The sequence below is a fragment of the Sipha flava genome, unplaced genomic scaffold, assembly GCF_003268045.1.
Source record: "Sipha flava isolate LNK unplaced genomic scaffold, YSA_version1 339_pilon_pilon, whole genome shotgun sequence".
Classification (NCBI taxonomy): Eukaryota; Metazoa; Arthropoda; class Insecta; order Hemiptera; family Aphididae; genus Sipha; species Sipha flava.
The window spans coordinates 611,612-638,404 of record NW_020273031.1 but is presented as its reverse complement, the minus strand read 5'-3'; the positions used below and the strand labels follow the sequence as shown (position 1 = coordinate 638,404).

At 29.6% G+C, this 26,793-nt stretch overlaps 1 protein-coding gene across 9 annotated transcripts in view; it reads left to right on the top strand.

The window, feature by feature from the left end:
* LOC112687256 (tropomodulin) overlaps window positions 1-24,116 on the top strand; it is a 45,443-nt gene extending 21,327 nt beyond the window's left edge. For 3 of the 9 annotated variants that reach the window (XR_003148953.1, XR_003148958.1, XR_003148954.1), the window contains exons 2-11: window positions 17,467-17,619; window positions 18,401-18,568; window positions 19,385-19,505; window positions 19,705-19,925; window positions 20,015-20,169; window positions 20,259-20,355; window positions 20,421-20,568; window positions 21,935-22,042; window positions 22,794-22,859; window positions 23,837-23,894. Coding sequence is in view for 3 of the 9 variants with exons in the window: in XM_025559865.1 (XP_025415650.1) it covers window positions 17,467-17,619; window positions 18,401-18,568; window positions 19,385-19,505; window positions 19,705-19,925; window positions 20,015-20,169; window positions 20,259-20,355; window positions 20,421-20,568; window positions 21,935-22,017 (1,146 nt within the window). In the remaining 6 variants the exon portion in view is untranslated. Of the gene's footprint in view, window positions 1-15,781; window positions 15,805-16,083; window positions 16,167-16,930; window positions 17,088-17,466; window positions 17,620-18,400; window positions 18,569-19,384; window positions 19,506-19,704; window positions 19,926-20,014; window positions 20,170-20,258; window positions 20,356-20,420; window positions 20,569-21,934; window positions 22,043-22,793; window positions 22,860-23,836 lie in introns of those variants that run through there. The other 6 variants (XR_003148957.1, XR_003148955.1, XR_003148956.1 and 3 more) reach the window with 6 other exon arrangements.
* The last annotated feature ends 2,677 nt before the right edge of the window (window positions 24,117-26,793 follow it).

Here is a 26,793-nt window from a genome sequence, read left to right as displayed (position 1 = left end):
ATATCGCACTCGTGTAAAAACGTCCTTTTGCATCGATGCTGACCAATTATAGTGCTTTGGATAGTAGCCATAAATTCACACTCCGACTCCGGCAACGGTTGACGTATGTTTCGTTTACAAACCTTGCCAAAACATGCTAAAGCAAACATGTGTTTACATTTATTTTTTGTCCGGTCATAAAGTATTTAAACTCGATGGTTTAAATTTTTTTAAGATTACAATAAATAAAATTAAACAAAGAGAAAACTAAATGCATTCGATTTTAATGAAAACTATTGATTAAGATAATTATCTGCTGCAGTGCAAGTAATACTTTCAAAATATAAAACTATATATACAGTGAAACGTCTAAATACTGGAGGTTGATGGTTGCTGAAATTTTGTCCGTTATTTAGAGGGAGACATTTTATTTTTATTGAGTTAGAATTATAAATTAAATTAAAATATAAATTAGAATAATTTTACTTTTACAATAATTCAAAATTGACATTTATGAAAAGAATACGTTCATATTGGCATCACAAATAACTAAATAATAATACGACAACGCATTAGTTACAGCATTTCGTCAGCACGGTATTATTTCAACGACTGGCTGGATAAGATAAAATATGCTGTACTGTATAATCATTTATGTAATAAAATATAATGTATATGTAGACTTTTATTAGGTATTCCACAATTATTCTTAATTAACGATAAAAATTATCAATTTCAAAAATGTAAATGTCATAAAAATTTCCGATATTTAGAGTGTCCCGTATTTAGTGGTTTTGCTATAGTAGTAAAAATATCCCCGTTCCCGAAAAACTTGCATTATTTGGAAGTTTCCGTTACTCAAAAGGTGTCCATTAAGGGAAGTTTCACTGTATATAGTTGCCCGAATTTTGAAAAAATTAAAGTTCGTTGTATCTTGATTTAATCTAAGTACGATTTTGGCCAGTTATAGCTATATAAAATATCTAGTTAATGTTAAATTTTTTTTTTAAACAAATTTCTCCGGGACATTTCATACAAATTTTAACTACCAACAAAACATATCAGATAAAATTGAAATTAATATCATAAACAATCTTAACATTTGTACTGAGATTGCAGATTTTGCATTATGGCGAATTACAAATAAAACCATACGCTATATACTTACATTATGCAGTACATAGGTACGCTATACAAATTATGTTAATAACAAAACAATACAATACGATGTGATGAAAAATATCTGCTTTTCATTATATATTATTTAGATACGGTTTGGCGAGCCTACGTGAGATGATTAAGTTATACATATACATGATATAGCTATACAATAAAATTATATAATAATGTGTGAATAATATTGAATGCGCTTGAAGAGGAGAGGGCGTTGTCCCGAAAAGCGTCACAGAAACCATGAGGTCACGAGTACGGGTGAACACCGTTGGTTGCAGACGCACTCGTTTGTAAAAAGCGTTTCTCAACGAAGACACCGAAAAAAAAAATTTTGAAACAAGCGATTCGTTTAAATGATGTCCGCAAGACTCTCGTTTACTACTACGCATATAACGAATTGAAAACGTATCACTTTTTATTTTATTAATAACATGCGATAAAATCACATATGGAATTACAATCATCTAATTAAAAACTGCGAATGTCATCGCAGTCACAATCCGCGCACATAGTAATATACTTACACCTGTGCAACACAATAGAAATCACATATGCCACGTGTGTATAATAATAGGTTTGGTTTCGAACACGGCCTATACGCGCGCGGGACGGAATAAAACCTCTCTCTGTCGTATGTATTGTCGTCCTCGAAACGATCGCGTTTAATTTGTACGCATTGCCGACCGGATGCGATGAGGAAAAAAAAATTGTTTTTCGACAAAACGCGCGTGCGTGGGACTGCTCAAATGAATTACCTGTTTAAATTGTATTTAAATGGTCGAAAACGGGATAAATATGACCGGTTCTGGTTCGACGCTTTCGTTGACACCCAAACACACAAATAACGTGCTGTATTATCGATTAAGTTGTACGTGCGCGTACGCACAATACATAACAGTACATTGTTATAATTTCGAGACGATCACATTGTATTCAGGTGGTACGTACAGCATACTGTAACAGTGTACGAGAATGGGTCAGCGGCACTTTTTCGCGCGCACGTCATAACGGTTTGTTTGCTCCCGGTTTTAGTCGTTTTTAAGTTTGTCATTTTTCGTATGAACATATTGTACACCAATACCGTACAAAGCTGTGCGGGAGGAAGGAGGTTACAGAGAGGTGACAGTCGGACAGAGTTCTCCCCGTGAGGCCATAGAGGGCTTATACTTAAACAACTACCCAACACAATAAAACATAATATGCACAGTGTGTGCGAGCTATACCTATTTGACTAAGTCAAGTCGTCCGATTTTCAGACACTAATATACTAAAACTGTAAACTATTTCGCTAACTTATTAGCGAAATATTTTATAGTTTTGTCTTTGAAAACGATTTTCAAGTATAATATTATAAGTTTATAATCAAGTAGTTGTAATAGTTCTAAAGTACCTACTACATAGTTCAATTAGTTTTATTTAAATTAATTTATAATCAATTTTATTTTATTTCGATTTTTACTTATTATTAGATAACTTTAGAAAAGATTCATAAAAATACTATCCGGTTCCATTTTTTTATCTCATAATAGTAAATACTCACGAAATACAAAGTATGAGATACGAAATTGTAAAAATCATTATGTAAATGTAAAATCTTTTACTTAAGTCAAAATTTAAGTAATTTATAATTATTGAAATTATAAATTTAATACATGTTTCATGTTTTAACTGTAATGCTTTGTACTACTCTGATACATTATAGACTCTCCACCTTTCCTGTACCATTTAATTGTGACAATTTCCCTAAAGTTGTATTGCAATTAGAGTCGCTTCAACTTAAAAAAATAGTTAAAATTCAACTTCTCAAATTTTGTTTTTGTACAACTACGCTCAGCTCATATCTATTATATTTATTATCTATAATTTTATATATATTTTTGTCACGTAATGCTACGTTTTTTATTACCTCGTTATACTATTAAAGTATGGCTATTGAATATTATACATCATATTTATTTTAAATAAAATCATATTGTATAATAAGTAAAACAGTTCACGAATTTATATTAATTTACCTATTTTTTTTTTGAATTTTTTTTTTGATAAATTTGTCTCCAATTCGAAAATTTTTACATCTTAAACTGTTTATTTATTTTTTGTCTTTATCGGCAACGATGGTTCGTTCTTATTTTTACCTACATAATATCATTTGACGTGCGTACGATACTTTCATCCTGTGGGAATATTTACCGCGACGTGATGAACACAATCTAGTAACATTACCTACCATACCATACGGCTTTCACCCGACTTAATGCCACCGCACTGCTGGTCGGTCTTCCGCTCGTCTCGTCTTTTGTTTTTCCAGTTTTGCGATACGTACCTATAATATTCCCTTTAAATATATTGCATACACAATGTGCTCGTGAGCACTATATATATATATATATATATATATATATATATATATATATTGTATACTATACGTGACGGCCACGAGAATTTATTATATCGTGTCTCTAATGCAGTGTTTCTCAATCACTTTTATTCCATACTCCCCTCGTATATTTAAGAAACTTAACTATTAAGCCATAATAAATTTTAATTTTAAAAACGATAACCTTTTCGTGTTACGGTTAATGAAAATAAAGGTTCCGTGACGTACTTTTATGGCGTCGATTTACTAACGAGTGCTTAACAATGCGTGGTGTAATTATTGTTGTATTCTGCATTGTATGTATTCTTATTCATTTTCGTTCCTCTTCCTCGTTAATGTTTAATCAATTCAATAACTTTTACAATTTACCCCATGATTATGACTGCTCGCACCTTCTCAACATCAATGTTTTCGTTCCCCCGAACTGAGAATCACTGCTCTGGTGTGAACTGTAATATCGTGATCGTGTCAATCCGCCCGCGTTTTCCTGGCTGTATGCTCGCGTATATTCGTAAATGACGTAACTGCCTTCTTGGCAATATCAATGCAACCATCCGCCGACCGTGGATCACCGATCTATTCGGTCAACCATGATTCGAATCTCATGATATAATATGTATAATTGACGTATATTATAGCTATAATAGAGTTAGACCCCCGCGGGCTCGGACAAAGTTAAGTTTCGGCGCCTACGCATTCTTAAGATTTATTGCCATCAAATATTTTTCATTACTCCAGAGTCATAACATTGATTAAATAAGTACTTATTTAATCAATGGTCATAATCTTTACGGTACATTAACATTAAAACATTACGATTGATTTGATATTCGCTGATTTTTTTTATTTTTATATCATAATAAAAGGCATCTTAGGGTTGTCAGTGGTTCAATAATATACAATAAAACATATTTAATCAAATAATTTTTATCGAAACTGTTCGTCACACGTTTTAAATTGTTTTGTAAATAATACTAATTTTAATCCGTGGGAATCCTCTGGAAACCTCTTGCTCCTCCGTGTCATCTGTATGTGTATAATATTCCACTCCAAGCAATAATTTATTTTTAATTGATGTCTCTAGAGAATTTGACGATACATTATAACATGTAATACTTTGTTAAAAATTGTCAAATCTTCCAGATACTTAAATTAATTTGTATATCGTATAGATCGCTTTTAAAGATATTAATCGTTTCAATATCCTAAGATCATTACGCAACGAATTCATCGATCCGTAACCACTGAAACATGTGATTTTGTTTTTGGTGATCATCTCATGCATAATAGAATTAACCTGCCCACCATGCGTGTTTTACCACGTATATCTTTTTACTGTGTGATACTGATATCGTCATTGTGCATAAATGTATTTATAGACAGAAACCTGTGTGTGTGTGTGTATACATTTACAATTGTATTATTATTATGTGTATATAGGAACTTAATCGATGAAATGGCCACCGATGCGTGTATCCATATCCTATTCGTAATTTGAGCGACACGCGCCTTGCTATGTGCTATTTTAATAGTTGCAAGGAATTAATAATAAATTAATCGTCATATTAGTATTGCTGTTCGTATATTCATGAAGTTCCACGCATTAAAACACATTGTTTCATGTAAACACGCGTAGTGTAACGATTTTCTGTTTAAACGGAGCTTGTATAAATGCATATAATAAAAAAAAATGTAATACTGTACGATGGTTTGTGCAACATTGATATACGAGAATATTTCCCAGACATTGTTGTCAACAATATCTATACATTTGTTTGGACAGCAAAAGGATAATTAACATTGAGTCCCAGTGATAGTCATACAAATAGGACCTGAGTTATCGTCGATTGAACATTAAGGTCTTGTCACTGATAGTTAAATTAATATAACATATATAGTAACAAAATTATTTTTTGTCCAAGGCAAACGAGTTGGAAATAAAATCGTGTCGCATTAACCTAGGTTATAAAAAATAGTTGCGTGTACGGATGTAATAATTATTATTATCGTTTAAAACTATTGCCGTGGTTACCGTCCGCTGCGTTTCTTACATACATTTAATAATTTCCTAAAACATCTGCGGACCGGCGGTATGGTGTAGGAAAAAACGGCTCCGTGGAAAGAAAAATTATCGAGTTTCCGGAACCCATCTGTCTTCGCGCAAACAATGGAATGAGAGTGTTCTTTTTGGTCGGTTGGCGTGAGAATCAAAAAAAGAAAAAATAACAAAACAAATAATCAACACATTTTTGCCTTCGCGTCCCTCATTTGCTTATGAATATCATTAGGGTGTACAAGTATATATAATATTATATGAATAGGTTTAACTAGATAGACCTGACGGTACATTCGTCTCGGGACTTTCGGCCGCGTAGTACCTTTTTGTAGTCAATGCGAGTTTTAATAACGTGTTTCACGGTTTAACTATATCTCAAATACACCTTTGTACATCTTATAACAATCTATTATATTTAGAGATAAACTACAATGTAAATACATTTTTACATTTTACAAACGAAATGATTTAGTATGAACATTTTTCAAACAAAATCAATGAATATACTAATGTATGTATCTGAGATTTGTATACTATTTTTCTATTCGGCAAATAGTGGAAACGTAGTTGGTTATAGAAGTCTAAATCTTAGTTTAACTTATATCGTGCTCTGAATTTCAACGTTAATGTGCATACATTTCGATCCAAGTATTTATAATTATATTACTTTTACATTGTACAAATATTGCCAATGTTGATGAACGGTCTTCTTTTTTGATTTTAAAGACATCTCCGTGAACTATATACACTATGTACTATAAATGTTATTAATAATTTTAAACACATGCTACTTTTTGTTACATGTCAGTAAGAGAAATATGGTATACTCATATATTTGCGGACCATCAGTTCTTTGAATAATAATCGGTTTGTTTTAGTTGAACATTCAAAATATAATATTATCTGGATTATTATAGTTATTTACATTATGGATCGCGACTATTATACACCAGACCTTATCTAAATATATTTTATGTTTGATGTGGCTTGCTGCCCTCCGAAGATGAATTTAAATTTTACTGTCATGAATTTTGACAGTTAATGTTATGTGAGAACATAAATATTTATCTACGCAAGTTTTCTTAAGCATTTTAAGTAGTAACATTTTATTAAATATTTTACAAAGTAAAATTAGACAATTTCAGTATATTATATACAGCTAATGTAAACATATTTATTTGTTCATTATTTTCATTGCTTATATAATATAATGTTACCTTATTTTAGCTTACTCTACATTAAGTTTGCCCATAAACTAAATCTTATACAACCGTATTATTTTACTAATTTTTTTTAATAATGTAGCTTAACATTTAAAATGTTTCTTGTAGTGTTAAAGAATCTAATTGATTTATTAGGATTTCGTTTTTCAATCTTAATGTGCATTAATTATATAATATATTATTTAATGCCGCAAGAAGTTAATAATTTTTGTTCTCCAAATAAAATTGTTTTTCAGTTTACAAAAATGGTACATTTAAGAAATTTAAAATGAATTCCACAATATTTTTGAGAACGTATTATTAAAAAATCAAATTTACATAATATTTATAAATATATTTTGGTATATGTTTTATAGGTTTTGCTCGATCTAGATTCGATATTGACTGGATTTCTTATGCGTTATCACTTATTGGCTATCGATTTTATATATTATTATATATAAATAATATTTATTTTGAATAAAATTACTATAGTTTTTATAACAGTCGTCTTTTCAATATAAGAAACTTGATTAGTTGTCTATAGAGTGCATACCTAACCAAATAAGCACCATATTGTTGTTCGCTAAAATATATTTGATTGAATCATTACCAACTTAAATTTAAATTTTTCTAAATTAGTTTGGACGAAACGGGAATCTTATAATAACAAATATGGGCGAAACGGGTCCCGCCCGATCAATCACAATGTTGAAAGTAACACTAGTCGAAAAGTAATCATTTTGTATGTCATTTGTCGATGTGTGTAAAGGTAAAGGTATATATCATATGTAAAATGTACTAGTACTGATAAGTATAAGAAATATATTTTTAATGCTGTATTTCAAATTACATGTATTTAAACGAGTAATTTATTTTTTCACTTTATAACAGAAAATACTAAATAAATTGGAATAAAAGATTTTAACTTGTACGATTTATAATTAGTTATTTAAAAGAAAGTTGAACATAAAAAATGTAGTTATTATTTTATTGCTCGAGTAAGTATTAATTATATTGAACGCTCGAATTCTTTTAAAGAAAACCGATTCTTATAAATGTAACCATACAGGTATGACAGCTGGTACAAAGTTAAACTACATGCCATGTTTAAAGCCAGAAATCATATAATCGTACTTTTGGGATTGAAGCGCTTTAATAAACTAGCGTTAAAAACTATAATGAAAATAATTAAAATACGAGGCACACGGAATACAACGCAATAATGTTACAAATGCACTAGATATAAGTAGGGCCCGAACTTTAATGAGAAGTGCATATTTTTTCGGTTAATCATTGAATGCTTTCTAAGAACATAATTCGTTTCATGTAACCAGGGTTTCAAAGCTACAAATTTTATTTTGCATTTTTTTTTTACATATTTTGATGTTTTTTTCATTTTTAGAGCATTTTTTATATTATTGGGTTATTTTGTTGGTTTTTGTGCATATTTGTTCAATATACTAAACAAATTTAGCCTATTCAAAATAAAATCAAAAGAAATTATTTTCGATTCAGTTTTTATCTAATTTTAATTTATTATTGACTGTGGAACGCCACCAGTGTTTGGTCAAATAGGGAATAAGCAGTCAGTTCATGTTACATCGCAGACGTTGCTAGGTATTACGTGTGTTTGTGATTTTAATGTATTAAATAGTATGTTAAATAATGCCCAAAATAAGAAGATATATGTTATTTTTGCGGTAAAATTAATTTTTTTAAGGACATTTTCGGCTATTTTTTTAGGGCGTATTTGTAGTATGATTTTAAGTGAATTTAAATCCGGACCCTAGATGTGAGGTATTTAAAAAAAAAAAAATGTGTTTTCAATTTTAAGATACACAAATCAAAGTTGTACTTTTCGAATTTCAATTTTATTGCTGTGTTCGTCCCTGCGGTGGTTTTCGTAGTGGTCCGTACTGGTTTGTGCGGTTCGGTCGAAATAAGCGTGCGTACGTGCGTTATATATTTATATATTTGTACTACGTGTACGCATAGGTCATCCGATTGTAAGTAAAAATAGATCGTACGCGGGTACGCGATATGCTCGTATACGGCTTCCGGGACTTGCACGCGTATATAAAAACGCCATCGTACGGCGCAGAACGGTATAAATACACAATAAGAAAGCGTTCGGAATACGCGCGCGCGCGCACGCGTTTACGACGTGTTCGAATAGTATTAGTACCTGTAGGGCCGTAGCAAGGGGGTGGCCAGAGGTGCCTACGCCCCGAGCGCAATTCCTGCGAGAGCGCGAAAATTAAAATCTCGCATTCAATGTTGTTAAAATTTACAACGGTCAATGTCGTATGTTTCGTTTACAAATTCTCTAACGTCCTTTGTATCAATTGAAGCAATCGTTGAAAACAATATCTAAAGAGCGTAATATTTTTATATTATTTCTGCATTTTGAAGTTTCGCCCCGGGCGCAACGTTTGATTGCTACGGGGCACAGAGCACCCGTGCGTGCGTGCAACTGTTCCTACCGTTGGTAACCGCATCGTAATAACCGTCCGGCGTGGTAACACGGCCGATGAAAGCCGAAACCCGTTTCGGCGGCGATCGAGCGACGTACGTAAAACCACGTTCGTTTGTCTTCCCGAGTATCGTTAGCGGTGCCTAATGCTGTTAAAGGCGATCTATTCGTGTCCGAGTTGCTACCTTGATCACCGCGGACCGCTGACGACTACCGCCGTGTTCTTTGACCGAATGCGGCGCGCGAACGGCGCTTTCCCCACGTGTTCCGTACGCGTTACGAACGCGCGCGAAAACGAAAAGTCATTCTATAAAATAACATTTTACACAAGTGTATATAAATATACTTGAACGCAAATAAGTACACCGTGTCAGAAACCATTCTCGCGTGGACACTAATCGTCGGCTCGGATCCCCTCGGTCACTATGCCGTTCGAGTAAATGTCGGTGACCGACACTAAAAGTGTTCGTGGAACACGATTTACAATCGATTGAATACACAGATTTTATTTGAAACCGACGTTCTTGTATCGGATGTCAAAAACGTTATTATCATCATTATTTACTATAAAATAAATATATGTGTGTGTAAACATTGTTAAACAGTATAGACGCATATTGTACTCGAATAGGGTTTGTAAATTAAATGATTTCTGTAGAAAGTAAAATTCCGCCTCGTGATTGTCCTTATAAATATCCATACCGTGCATTTTTATGTATTACAGGGTTCAAAAAATATAACCGATGACGTTTGTCAAAGTATTGGAATTAAAATATAAATACAATTATTTTTCAACTTTTTTAATGTATCCATGTTCAATGAAGTATCTCGAATTAAGTTTAAATATGGTCTATGATTTTACTATGATAAAACCGCATACGAGTGTGTATATATGATATATTTTACATTACGTATGAAATAGTATAGCTGAAACTTTTGATCGGACTTTGTATAGTATATACTCAAGTCAACTTCTCAATTATAGTACCTACACTGAAACCTTGGTATCTCGAAGTCGCAAGGGACCAAATTAAAACTTCGAGTTACCGAGGAAATTTAAAACATAAATAAAATTCGAAATCTTAAACTATAGGAGAAAACGTGCATTTATTATATTTACGTACTATTAGTATTCGTCATTTGGGTAGGTATATTTATATTTCTATGAAAGTAGAAATTCTGTAATTTTTCTTTGTTTTTTTTTAGCATAAGAAGTATTTTCAATAAAACTACCTAAACTAAAAGTGTAAAAAAAAAATGTTGACAGAAACTTCTGACTGTTAAACGTATCTTTGAAGTTCGTGAATATAATTCGGTGTAACTCTGACGCCGTTATCGGTCATTAGCCGTACTATAATTAAATATTAACATTATTAAAACGTTGTGTGTACAAGCTCTGTCATTTACTTATATTTTATAGTCTAAACGTTTTGTACTTTTTCTAATCTGTCATATATTTGAGTGAATCGTAATAGGCGGTGGGTACCGCATAATGACTTCGACTTACAGAAAAATTCGACATTAGGAAATTCGATATATCAAAATAACTTAACACGTAAGTCCAATACCTACTAAATGATCAGGACTGAAAAAAAAATTCGACTTGCAGAAACTTCGAGATAGCGAGGTTCCACTGTATACCCGTGTCTCGAATTCAATATCTTAAACGGTTTTTAATTTGTTTGCTTAGTTTTCATAACACATTTAAAAAACTTTCTCGATTGTTAATTTCTTAAATATTTCGCAGTGTTGTAATACATTAATTATGTTATAATATACATTGTTTACTAATAGTACTTTGCTATTCGTAGGTTTTAATTTGCTTACCATATTCACAATGTGGGTTTTTAATTTTCTTACACTTGTGTATTATTTGTAAACGGAACAACAATAACGTTTTAATAAATAAAAAAAGAAAAGTAGATTAAGTAAAACGCTTTCGCTGCTGATCGGGCAACCTTGAGAGTCCTTCATACGTCAGTCATCGATACAAAATACCGAATCACATCCGTTAATATCATCAGAAAGTAGATCAATGGTATGTTATAATTCCCTCCATGATAATGGTTTTATCACAATGTTCCATAAAACAACTGCTGCAGTCGACTGATATACAAATCGGAGTTCACTTTCTGTACAACAACCAATAATATCATTGAATAAGGTTACTATATGAATATTTGTTTTGAGTTTAACGTTTTTAGCTTCTTGGATAAACAGAATATATTTTGTGTTTGTTCAATACAGTGGCGTACATTAAAATTTGTTCTGGGAGAGGAGTTTAAAAAATAATACACTCGAAAATTTGAAAAATTACTTTTTTATGGCTACCTATTTTCCAAATAATAAAATACATATAGATACTTGTAATTAAAATAACAAGTCGAATATATATTTCTCATGATGGTTAATTTTTTATATATCATATATTAATTGTTATACATATTAACATCTAACAAGATTATAACAGTTTACAATGAAATAGTTTTATAAATAGATTATAAACTTGTTTTCATACCAATATGCTTTTCATAGTGTACATAACGAAGTAATTATAATTCATATTAAACAATTATAATTTTATTTAAAGTTAATAGCGTAACTATGAAACAATAAATATATATTATAACTTCTTATATTTTTTTTGATTATGTGAGTATTTAACAAGCCCCTCCCCCACCCGGTTCCATTCTCCATTAGTACACCACGGGTTTGTATTTTATTTCAATTAATATTTCACGTTAAATATGAATATAATTATTGAAATACCTATTTAGTTATACAACATATAAATATTTATTTAAATATGTCACATTATCTTATTTATTATTATTAAGAAAAATATTCTCACGTACCTATAGGCATTTTAACAACATAATTTACGTTTAAAATTATTTCCTGTACGTCTATGAACGCAAATTGTCTTTGCTTTCGACTACCTCATTGTCATGAATACTAAAACACATAAAACATTACATGCTTAGGTTGATATTGAGTATATTTATTGGTAAAGATATGCAATACCATTTATCTTTTCATTAATTCCTTTTTTTTCTTTGCAATAATAATAAATAATTACGACAACATCTGTATTTTTATGACGTAATAATTTTATTGATGGTTATGTATTTTTATGGACATTGAAAATGTTATTTTCTTTTTTTTTCAATTTAATCGATTAATAGCATTGTTATACTTTCAAAAAATATATAAGTAAATTTTGTATGATATTTAAGGAACCATTCACGTGACAAATTTTAAATAAATTATATTACTAATTATGTAAATTGAAGATAAATATTGATTTGGGGTTTGTATATAATATACGTAATAAAATATTAATACATTTGATTTAGAAACATTAATGTATAATTTACATGTTACAAATATATGTACGTATTGGTTAAAGATACCTAAGGCTACCTGATGGTTTTAAATAATCACGATTTGTTTAGATTATATTTTACCTTGGTATACCCTTGTTTTTTTAAACTTTTATCAGCATTAATTATATGCATGATTATTTGGATGGTGTATGCGATATAATGTAGTAATTTATATATTTTAAGAATGATATTTATTGATCAAATATATTCTATATTATATATATATAACCGTATTATTCATTATTATTTTTTATACCTAAGCATTTTATTATACAATTTTATGGTTTTAAAATAGAATTTTTGCCTTGTTAGCAACCTATACTGTTATACGCCACAAACGAGTTAAAAACCACCGTTTTTTTTTACCATAGTTTATTGATATTTTCTCATGAATTTTATGCAAATTTGCTTGTTGACACTAAAAAAATGGAAAGCGAACTAACAAAACACAAAACACGAATAGTATTATAGATACTGGTTTTCTCGTTTGTTTGAAATATTTTGTAAAAATGTGTATAATATTAATACTTTAGTATAATTTAGTTACAATTTAAATTTTTTTTTAACATTTTATTATAACCTTTATATACAATATATATACATACACCTAAACCATAATTTGCTTGAGTATTAAAAATGTATTTAGATTCTTTTACTTGAGGTGTAATTTACGCTTTACGATACATGCATTAAAACTGGGCGTTTATACAAATTGTTTTAAATTTGTAATATGAACAGCTTTGGAGTTAAATGAAGCATAGTTTACAGTTGTATATTAATGATAACTAGGCACATAGATAATATATATACACATTTTTTCAAACTAATTAATATACAAGACGTACATTGGACCAAACTCAAGACTTTGTATAAACTGTATACTTCTTGGTTCTTTCGTAAAAAATGATTTGATGAAAGAAAAAATGTATACTTGAAACCTTGAACGTCTATTAATGCATGGTTATGTATGTTGTTATTACTAGGTATATACGACGAGAAATTTTAACGAGTAAATAAAATATTTATGTATAAATAAGCATAGTTTTATATTTTTATTTCATTTATAGAAGGACTTTCGACTTTTATAGTCGACGGATAAATTACATTTTTTTAAAAAGAATTGTTTGTGTTATAAAAATTAAATGTATGAACAATTTATGTAGTTAACAATGGTTTTTAAGTATTTAATTAATAATATAAACAATACGATAGCAAATATTAAGTTAATTAGATAACAGTATTAATATTATTTGTAAACTATTTCAATAATAATGAAGATAAATTTAAAATGAAATCGCGAAAACCGAGTAAAAAGTTATACAAAATTATTGAATATAATTTCAGTGGTTTCTTATCAATTAATTTATGGATAATACAAATAAAGTTTAAAATATATGATAAATTCACTGTTTAATTTATTAATGATAATGATTGTTTATAAGTATTCTAATATAGTAATTTTTCTTCTATCAAACATTTAAAATCATCTTGTTGCATTAGAGGATATACATAGTTATTAGTAATAACTTATTACACATAAAATTGCGACAAGTAACAGGCTCAACTTGTCTATTATTATTATTTATTGATCGATTCGTTCCGTTCTAGTGAACTCGTGCGTCAATTCATCAACGGTGAGTGATCTGCTTTAATGCTAAAACATCTCAATTGAAAAAATTAATTTTCAACTACATACGAAAATTCAATATAGACACGTATAAATCATGTATAATGTTATAAACAGGAAGATGAAAGCTTTGTATAATGTGAACACTTACATATTTCCGTTATCTTAGTGTATGTATTTAACCTCAGATCGACGGAAATGTACAATTATATAAATTATTTTTACAGAAGAGCGACGGTGGGAAGATTTTTTCATGTGAATCACCAATTTTGTTTATATTTATATAATATGTACGATTCACATATAATTTCACACAACAAAAAATCCTTAAAACATTGGCATACACTTGAAGTACTGCCCCCTCTCCTCACTCGTTATTTTTGTTTAATAGAAGGTCTGCAGTGTCGGGTTTAACGCAAGGGGTGGGGTGCAATACACCGGAGCCTCAAGTTTTAAGGGATAGTTAATTAAGGGACCAAATTATTCATTAACGTCGGAGGAGGGGGACGTCAAACCAGTTCAAAAATATGATTTGTACTTTATACTTCAGTACCCTCATAATACAAGTCTCATTTTTCTGATTTACAACAAGCTAGTAATTTACAAGAGACATATTTATATTTTGATGATATGCCGACTTTGAAATTGCTAAACTTTAGACTGTGACAAATTCATGAGTTGCCCTCACTGCCCCCCCACTGCCGAACTTTCTGAGACTCTGTTGTACGATATGAATTCTATGTATACCAAAACCGTAAACTGTGTAAATATAGGAATTGTATACGCGTTGTTTAAATCGAACATATTATCACATGAAAACTATGTCAAATTTATGCAATACAGTTTATGTTGTTTTTCTTTTTCGGTCGGTGCTAACCCGAATTATTAGTCTCTTTTCTGAGAGTTAATTTATTTATTATTTTCCTCCGTAACACCGCGAACGTCATCACATACGAGCGATCCATTTATGTTGACGTAGACTGACTCCGTGTGTTCCCCACTAACGGTACATTATCGTAAATCATTGTTACCACGATTCGTAAGCCGGTCGTCATCGCAATGAATTCATAAACGCGTCGAATCGTAGGCGCGGTGAGCTACCTGTTTTATAGCAGTGAGAAATAGGAACTATACGATAGCGAACGTGATCGCGGGGGGACGAGTGAATTATCTTGTGAATTTGACCAATACGGTGTTCGGGCAAATAATAGTGTATAGGTGTGACCGAATATTCTCGAACTGCTTATTGTGTCACCGTTTATGCAGAGTAAAAAAAGAAAACAATTATCTTTTCGTACAAGTAGTAAAACGTAGTGCTTTCTTGAGTGCATCTGAATGGTTGAGTGCTGAATCTAAAATTTGTAATTCATTCTACTTCGCATTAAATTTTAAACAGACTTTTGTAGCTTACGTGGCGTAATATGCAGTTAAATACGAGACAATACCTTCAATAAATTGATTTAAACGTATAATAGAACAGAAATGATGTCATTTTAATTATGTTTAGTAATAACCAAAATTTGTTCAAGTATGTAACTGTTTTTGTGACTAATGAATTGATCATTGTATACTTATATTTAGAATCAATGATAATATCTTATTACGCACTTTCAAATTTCTTTGCACACATTTTACTTTTTGTACTACACGTGCTAGTTGTTGGTGCGTCATAGTTCCTGTTAATTACACAATTTTAGGCTTGGTCGTATTTATAGTTGGTTGTACGTACTGCTCTTAACGTTTATGCGCGTATCTACGGTGAACTTTGTTGGGGGAAACAAAAACTCTAGACCTTTTCCGATCGACGTGTAGTATAGCGTTGGCCAGTTGTAACCGCTTTTCGATCGATCGACAAAACGGACGTATCTGTAGCGAAGCCGCTGTAACATGGTACGTTGCTGTCTCTAACCTAGCGTAGGGCTGCGTAAATGAAATACCATAGATTATGAATTATGTTTTTAAGCGATTTTCCGTATTTGTTGACAGTTAAATTTTACTGATAATTACACTCTGCCGCTGCGATTTAACTGTGGAAAACGTGTGTCCCCGGTCGGTACTCGAACTTTTACGGCAACCGTATTACAGTTCGACGCGGTTTTCGAACTTCACCGCGTGTGTTACATCCAGCGCTCGACTTGGCAAAATCAAAGAAGGGGGGCTCTGTTTACTTTGGAAAGAATAGCGTCCCCAAAACACTTGTCAAGCGTTATGATTATAACGTGATAATTAGTAGGGGGACGCCAAAATTTTTGAAAATTAGTCGGGGTACTCCGCGCCCCCGCGCCTCCCCTCAAGTCAAGCACTGGCAAACGTTATGCCGTCCGACCGACGGATTCGCGAAACGACCGGTGCGTATAATAACGTGATAGGCACACACGGTAGGTACGTGTGGGCATCGGGCGCGGTACACCGAGGTTAACAGTACCCGGGCTGCCGTACGCCTTGTGTTCTGCTACAACGGAATCGCGGCGGCGAGCACACGTCTGTCGGTGTGTACTATCGTCGTGCGGTCGCGATCTCCACCGGTTTCGGTATTGTGCACGCATTGCGTTCAACCGCCACTGCCGCCGCCGCCACCGTGCCCCCTCCACCTCCGGACGCGAAATGATGTCACTTGATAACAATTTCCCTACTTCTCCCCCGCCACCACCGCTGCCACCGACGCCGTCGTCCGGTCGCCGTCGGTCTCTCCTCCAGTCGACTCCAGCAGGCCGCGTCATTCGCATGCACCGGTTCCTGTACGATCGCTACAGTTGACGAACGCCGCCGAAGTGAGCGTAAACAAATCCCACCGTGCACGACAAACAACAGGTAACGGAAAGGTCGACCGTCAGTCAATCGTTTTATCGCGTTCACGTCGTCGACGGGCGGCTCATGGTCGTCCGTTGGACTCACAACCGACGGCGGCCGTTAAATCCGCGCGGTTAACGTTGCCCGTTTACCTATTGATTTTTTCCGCACGACAGGGTGGGACCCCGACGCCGTCGGCTCGTACGGCTTCTCTACGCGTCACGCACTCCTACCGTCCCGTCCGGTTCGTCGTGTCGATTTTCGGCGAGCCCCGTGTTCTCGGCCGACAGTTCTATTTCATTATTTTAATATCTACATTTTACCGATTCTCCAGCGACAACGTCCGCAACTGCGGCGTAAATAATTATTTAACTAACGATACTGTTGTTCTTCTCTGCAGACGTCGTCGAAGAAGACCACCACCATGACGACTGCTCCGGCCAAGCTCTACGGAAAGAATCTGAGCGAGTACGACGATCTGGACGTCGATCAATTACTTTCTCAACTGTCACCGGAAGAGATAAGCATTTTGTCCAAGGAAGTCGATCCCGATGTGAGTGTACTACCCTATTAATTCTATACCTGAGCAACACCATTACCCGTTAAAATTAATTTTTGACTTCACTTACATTTGTACGATTGAGTTACGATATCACAGTATGATGACACCTGTGACCACCAGTTGATGGTAACCACTTCGGCCCATACTCGACAAGATATCAGCATCCGTTTTCTAATCGATTCAACTCAATACTTAATAAATATCTAGTTTTTGTAACTTAATATTCAAAAGATTATTCTAACATGTTCTGTTTTAATTTCAATTATTATATTTTATGTTTTTGTTTAACCGAACAAATTATTATTTATATTTTTGTTTACAAAATAATATATATTTTTTCTAAACTATTAATGAGTAGAAATAACTTACATCATTTAAGCAATGGTGATATTATAAGGACAAAATGTTCACATAGTGTGATTATTACATGTGAAATAAGAATTTGTTATGAGTAGGTAATCTAGTATTCTAAACCTATTTATAAAATATCAGGTATGTTATACATTTGTTGTCAATAAGAAATCTAATTGAAGGGTAGTTGAAACTAAAAACTAAAGCCTATGTATAATACTTAATACTACCGTTGTGTATAAACTTACTATTAAACAATTTTTCTTTCGACTCCAATAATAGTTTATGCTACTGAACATTTACGATGTTTCTTAGGAAAATATGTTTATTTAGTTTATTATAAACAGAAAATATATTACATGCCTATTTGTTATCATAAATTAAGGTAAATAAAAATTATTAAAAATTAATTATTTTCTAGGATAACTTATTACCACCTTCAGAGCGTTGTAGTTATGAATGTGACAAAGAAGCCACTGGACCATTAAATAGGAAAAAATTAATTGAACATATTAACAAGCAAGCTCTTGAAACCCCAGATCTACCTGAACATAAACCATATGTCCCTGGAACTGTCAGAGGAAAAAAAATAAGATATAATAATACATAAATTATGAATAAAGCAGTAAAGTTCTAATTAGGATATTAATAATTATAATTTAGGCAATACTTACAACTTAAGTTTTTCATAAATATATTAGAGATATGAGGTACAAAAAAGTTAAGGAATAATTAGTCAGTATTAACAATTACTATTCATACAAGATTATCTGATTGTACAAAAAAATTAAAATACAAAATAAAAAGTTGTAAATCAATGAAAAATTAAATAATTGTAAGTCTTGATATTTAAAATGAATATTTTTATCAGAAATTGATATTGTTTCTAATCTAATGTTAATTTTTGTTTAATTATGCTATAATTTGATTACATAAATAATACCTACAAGGTCTATGGTAATTTTTTGACAATTAATTGATTTTAATCTTAATTCATATACACAGATTAATTTAAAAACATATTTAAATTATTCTACTATTTTAAAAATAAGAAAAACTATTACAAAATAATTACCTTTATATTAAAAAATATTTTAAAGGCAGTTTATACTAAATAATAACTTAATGGTTAAGACAGTAATCATATAAGAGATAATAATACATTTAACTGTAGTTATGAATGTAAATAGTTTATGGCCATTTGCCAATAAAAATTATCCATTTATCCTTCATATTTTTAGCGGTATTTCTGTTTATTTGAAAATATTGTGAAATTGTTGTGTAATATAAATAAAATGAACTACTGTTTTATTCTCTGATGACCTTAGTGTATTTATTTATAGCATAAAACTATTGATTATATTTAAAAATTAATTATGATTATTTTATAATAATTATATTACAGTGGGTTGCACCTGAAACCAATGGTAAAAGTGAACATGAAGATAAAATTGCTATTGATCTTGATGATGAGTATGGTGATGCACTGAATAATGCATCACAAGAAGAAATCATAGATTTAGCTGGTAAATACTATGTATTATATTATTTATATCTATAATAAGATCTAATTGTACTCAAACAATTCATTGATTGGGTATAATTTTTAATGTAGAACAAAATTTTCTGGTATATTATTATCCTTGTAATATATGTATGAGTTAATGTTAAATCTCATTAAAATTTTTTGTTTCATTTAAACTTTAAAATGAATATTGATTTTAGCTATACTTGGATTCCATTCAATGATGAATCAAGACCAGTATCATGCTTCATTATTAAATAAAGGTCAACCAGTTGGCTTAGGATGGGACGGTATTACTAAATCTACTCAACCAAAGGTTTATCCTCCAGAGCCCCCCAACCAAACAGACCCTGAAGAAAGTATTAAGCGAGTACGTGATGATGATCCTAAGTTACTTGATTTAAATTGGAATAACATTAAGGTAAGAATATGCTTTATTATTGAGATACTATATACAACTAATAATTATAAGTATGGTTATTAATATTGCTTAATAATTTTTTATTATAGAATATTTCCGATGAAAAGTTTGAGAATCTATTTAATGCTTTAGTAGAGAATACTCACTTAGAAACATTGAGTTTGGTAAATGTAGGACTTACTGATCGGTTAGCTGGTAAGCTATCTGAAGCATTAGAGAAAAATTGTACGTTGCGTGTTTGCAAGTAAGATTAATTGTTAAAAGTATATTTTTTAATTATGATTTTATACAGATATATAAACAAAAACGTTAATCGATATTGTTTATTTGTAGTGTGGAAACAAATTTCATCAGTCCTGTTGGAATAGTTCGTTTAGTTAAGTCCTTATTGAAACAGAGGTCTCTAGAAGAGTTCCGTGCTACCAACCAGGTAAATTTATTAACAATTTAAGATTTTATAATTCAATTTTCTTATTAATACATTTGTATTTACAGAGATCCCAAATATTGGGAAATAAAATTGAAATGGAAATTACTAAATTGATTGAACAAAACCCAACCATTCTAAGACTTGGTTTGCATTTGGAGTATAATGATGCTCGTCATCGTATTGCTTCCCATTTACAACACAATATTGACAGGAGTAAGTTTTTTCTAGAATTTTACTTCAAACCATTAAATAATAACTATTATTGTTTAAAAATAATTAAATAACAACTTTTTAAAATAATTTAATTGATATTTAGGACTAAATTAAATTGTATTTCAAAGGTCCAGCTTCAACTATAAAAAATACAATATTTTTTATTTTTTCCTAATAAATTATTTAAGTTGTACATAATATAATTAGTAGAAGCTTAATTAAAACTACATAAATTTTACAATTTTTTGTAGTTAAAAACTTCAAAATCAACATACTATAACTAATAGTTAAAGAAAATTTGAATACTTTTGTAAATAATTTAATTATTTTAATTGATTAAGTTCAAAAATATGTTTAATTAAACATTTCAAACATTTTTCTTCTGATAGTTATATTAATGTAAAAATGTATAATCATTATTTTTGATTTATTATAAATATAATGGTTAGGCATGATTCATTTGAAGTACTTACTTATATTGTATTGATTAATAATATTTTATTCTGGGCCTCTGAAATAATAATTAATAAATTACTCGTATATTTATTAGAATGTAATAGTAATATGTCTCAATCAATCAATATTTGGCCTTAGTATTAAGTCGCGGTAGATGCTTATGTGTTGTTGACATCTTATTTCCAGGTATGATGTCCATTCATGTTGTATTAAGTTTCCTTTTTCCTTTATCTATGTACTTGTTTTTGTTAAACTTGAAACTCCCATAAAATAAATAATTGCATGGTTTCTATGAAAATATAAAACCTAATTTGGGTTAAATAAAATATTCATTTCTATGTTTTATTTGTGATTTTGTTTGCAATCGTTTATCAAATATTACCAATCATCAGACTGCCGCCTTGGCGTTCAAGCTAAATTCAAATTGGCCAAAACTATACACAATAATCAATTGAGTTTTGAAATAGTATCAACTGAATAGAATCTGTATGTTTCCATTGTTCAGTTTGTGTTTTAATAATGTAAATAATTTTAGATTTAAAATTCAGCTGACCTGAATCTTAAATCTCTTCCAATTATATTTCATGTTGATGTTTTCTTATAATATTGTGTAATACTTGCAATATTTACTTTTCATATTATCCTTTACATACTAAGTAATAAGTATGAGTTTGGTAGTAAAAATTGATTATACCTTTTAAAGAATTTACTCCTATATTTTTGAATTGATATTAAATTTTTACTTACAAGAATGATGTTTGCTCATTTTCATTAATACTTATCTTTAATACTAAATGTATGCCAAAACCAAAATTGTGACAAAATTTTAAAGATTTCATATGATTTCTCTAATTTTTAATTGATGATTTTAGTTTAATGTTTTTAATTTTTGTTTATTTTCTTCCTTCAGTAAGGAAAGATACGCCGTTGAAAATGAAATTTAGGTTTTTTAGAAAAACACCCCAGAAGCATCGCAAGAACTTGATCAAATAAATGATCAGTGGATCACATTATTGAGGTCTTGACATTTTGTTGTTTAATTTTACTACTTAAATGGAATAGCATGAAATTACCAGCTCTTAATGTTTAGACATAACTTATATAATGTATACTTTTGCAATTTGCGTTTTAATATTTAATGAAATCGTGTTTCTTGAGTGATATAACAAATTAACCTTTAAATTATTATACTGATCATATTTAATAAGTTTTAATTTTTCTTAACTATTGCCAATTTAAAAAAAATCAAACTGTATCTCATGATCATTCATTGATTTCTAGAGCTGGTTTAATTTAATCAATCCCTAAACTATGCATTTTAATATCTATTGATAATTGGTTAAACATTTTGTTCATACTATATGAATAATTTCTTTGGTTACTTAAAATTATATTGTATTATTGTAAGAAAAATTAAATTTTATATTTTTAGATAGTGTACACATATTATATTTATATTTATTATATAATATCAATGTATTTAAGAAAACATTATTACTAAAAAGGTATTTTTATCAATTAATAACATTTAGTAATTATGTATTCTAACCATTTATAACAAGCATGGTGTTAATTTAACAATTTTTTGTTTTCATAATATTTATTTAAATTTAGCATGTTGACTGAACGAAAGCATTGTGTTAACATTGTTCTTTCATTCAGATTTTGTGTTATCAATAGCCATTGAACTTTTGGTAATTGGTAATGCTGCAAAATGTTTGTGTAAACCATAATCTGAATTTGGTTTTTGGTGTTTTTCTCTTTTGCAGTACGCCAGAGTCGTGTGGGCGCAAACTCCGCATAAATTACATATTTTGGCTGCGTACACTATTTAGGTATATTTATATCAATAATATAAAAAATAAATAAGAATTCTTTGTATATATATATAGATTTCTTTATCTATGCTTATGCTTATAAAATTGCTTTAATTTTGCTTAAATTGTACACTTAGCTATCAAATATTAATATTTATTTAAAGATGTTGGTGAAATTCCAAACTATTTAGTTATTTTTCTAAATAAAAATATTCACAACATTTTATATTGTTTTTAAATGGTATTTAATGACTTGTAAAATGTATTAATAATTTAAAAGTAGGTTTATATTGTTATTTAACATTGCATGCCTTTATGTTTTCATGAAACACGATTTCATCTTTCTTTCTCCTTCAAATTATTATTTAAATATATATTTTTACTGGTTATGCATAGAAAATATTTTAATGAAATAGAACACCCACATAATGCACATTTTCTTTTGTTGTGTTATTTAATTTTATACTAAACTATTATATGGTACTGATGGATTTTTTTTCATTATTCTTAAATTTTTGAGAATTCTTATACTCTTGAAATTATTATTAATTTGAAACTAGGATGACTTGATTTTTTAACTTAAATTTACATTTTAAAACAACTGACAGTTTAAGAATAAATAATCTGATGTATAATATTGATTTATTTTAAACTTATACTTTATTGGGAAAATGTGCTTTTTTAATTTTAAATAATAATACATTAATTAGTTTTTTATTTCCTTAATATGTCCTAACCTGGTTCTATCCAATTAGCCATACAATTTTATCGTACGTCATTATTGGTAAGTCCTTTAATGCTTTGATTTGAATAGTCAATATATATACATATATATAATGCTTTTTGAAACCATGTATTCCGTAGAGTTGCTGCTACTCAATGTTGCTGCTATTAAAATAAAAATGTATACCTGTGGTGATGGTTGAATTATTATTGGAAAATATATTTATATGTTTTTTATTTTATAATTTATTGTTTATTTTTTAATTTTGCAGGCCGCTTACGCAGAACTGGTCACTTTGCGCGTACATACACTGGCGGTTGGGTTGTACACAAAAAGGCTAAATAAGTACGAGTTTTTGCCTAGAACTTGGTCCTAGACTCTTATTTCATAAGTATTTTATTACATACTATAATTATATATTGTATTGTTTTTCTCCTCATTAATCGTTAAAACGATTTGTATATAAATATAATTATGTAACGGTCCATTGTTGACCTTTCATATGCCTTTAGTTATTAGTGCGTGTGTGTGAATATTTTATTAATTTGAATTTAAACATAAAATTATATTTATTAATATAATTGAGTTAAACAAGTTTATTATATAAAAATAAATTTTATCTTGTTTAATGCACAATTTTTTTTTGTGCGAATTGTTTCATTGTTTTAAAAAAAATGATATATTTTTTACTATTGAGTTTATATAAATTTAAGTAGTATTTAGCAAAACTAATTAAAAAAAAAAAATTATAGAATAACCGTATTTTGATTTTGTATTGCTAAACATTTATTATATTTTATTATAATTATTATATATTTTACACTGAAATTATTTCACTAGTAGTTACATAAAAATGCCTTTAAGATTGTACACAATTTTATGATACTGAATTTCGCCATATTATTTTTACAAACATAATAAAAGAAAATGTATATTTTGTAGTGATTTTGTTATTGTGCTAGAATAGCAGAATAAAATTGTTATAGAGCAATCATTTATATATTTATTCAATATGTATGATATGTTTTTTTTTTTTTGAGTTATAAATCCATAGATTCATTTGTTGCAGCTCTCTGTGTTTCTCTATCGTAGCACAATATGTATAATGCAATGTTGATATCCTACTAAAATATTTTAAAGTTTTATATTTTGTTAATTTTTAGTATACGAACAATTTGTTGTATATTCTTCAGTAAACTGCAGTTAAACCTTATAAATATGAAACATGTGAAGTATTTAATTTGTATATGAAAGTAAATTTTATATGAAAAAAAAAAAGTGCAAAACTCATAGGTTAGATGAGACTCCATGATCAGTGTTGATACTATGGGTAATGGATAAATTATTTTGCTATATTGAATTTTTAAACTGAAATCAATAAGTGAACCATTGCTCTAGAAAAACTGTTTTGAGTATAATAAGTCGGTTGGGTTATTTTATATTTATAATGTTGGATAATGTAGTAGTAGAACCATATTTTTTAAAAGAAAGATTGAACTTTAAATGTTGGATTTTTCAAAAATGTTAAGTGTTTATAAAAATTACAAAATTGATTAAAATAATTAAAATTAAACACACACTTATTTATTTTCACATTCACGCCACTAAATTGATAATGTATATAATTGCTGCCTATACACAACTCCTTAAAATTTTTAAAGCTGAGACGTGCTTTTTGACCCAAACACCAGTCTTCGTTCATTTTAAAATTCAAAAAAAAAACCGACAAGAAAAATTAAACCTAGCTGGCAGAATAGTTGAAAACAACTAATTCTATTTGGTTTGTGCTTACATAAATTTACTTATTATGATATATTTTATACTTTACAATAATTGTAATAATTACAGTACTTTATTATTTCATTTCTGTAGTCATTAGTTGTCATTGATTGATAAGCGTTCGAAATACGGGTAGTATTTAATATTTATGTTATGGCTAGGTACTAAAATTCTTAGAAATGTTCTAACGCCCATACACAAATGCACAAGTCAATGAACACGAAGAAAAACTTGCTCCGGCTGTAGGGCAGTAATTTAATGCAAATAGTACCAAAAGAGAAATAAAAATTCACCTTGTTTCGATCGACTTATATTAATTTTGTAAAGATGATTGTATTCTTTAGCCTATTTTCTAGATTTGCTCGGAAATAGATTTACGATTTTATTTTTAGTTAATAAAATATGATACATAGTAAGTTAATATCTTTCTCAAAATAAACTTTTACTTAGTTTTAATTAGGAATGAAATGAAAAATATAAGAATCTACTTCCGAGCAAACTTAGAAAAGAGAAATACAAATTAAATTTAGTTTTTAAAATTTAAATCGAGCTACTAGAAGTATGTTTAATTTTCTTTCGCTCATTGAGTATGAAAAAAAATGGTTGCTCCAGCCCCCTTAACTATATGCCTAATATCATAGAAATTCCATGAAATATCCGATTTCATTTTGTATCGTCTATAAAACACTTTTGCAACGTTCCAAAAATAATTTTTTTTTTGTCTTCAAAGAATATCAAATAAAAAATCTTGTACCTACCTAATTAAAATTCATATGAAAATTTAAAATTTTATGAATTTTTGACTACAAAAATGTAGCTGATTTTTATTATTTTTTAAAATTAACTACTCAAGTAGGTACTTAAACAATTTTTTCCATAAACATTATTATTTATGTATGAAGAATTTTTTATTCAATTTTCAAGACTTTTTCTCAAACCAAAGTTATTTTATAGACATTTTCGAAAAAAAATCTAAGAAAATATGAAAATTTAAATTTTCTATAAATAACTCTACAAAAAAATCTTGAAAATTACATCCGACCTAATCGGTGTGCCATAAATGTTGCTATTTTTTTGGTTATTTTTCGTTAATTGCTCGTTATTATTAAGAAAAGTATTGGTAATTCGTAAAACAACCCAATCTTCGTACCAACTAGATAATATATGTTATCATATTCTTATAAAATATGATTTCATGATATGTAAAAGAATATGGTGGTTTTGATAAGTGAAGGCGTCGTCATTTCAGGAAAAATATAAATAGTTATGTCTGGTATATACCGTTATAATTTGGTATATACTTTATTCGTTGTATGCAGGGTTAGATCAAGGGGGTGGGGTTTGAGAAGGCTATAGACCTGGGCTGCGATTAAAAGGGGACACAATTAGCAGCCAATATTTTTTTCATATAAAATGGCATCAAATTAATATGTTAAAAAAAATAAAATA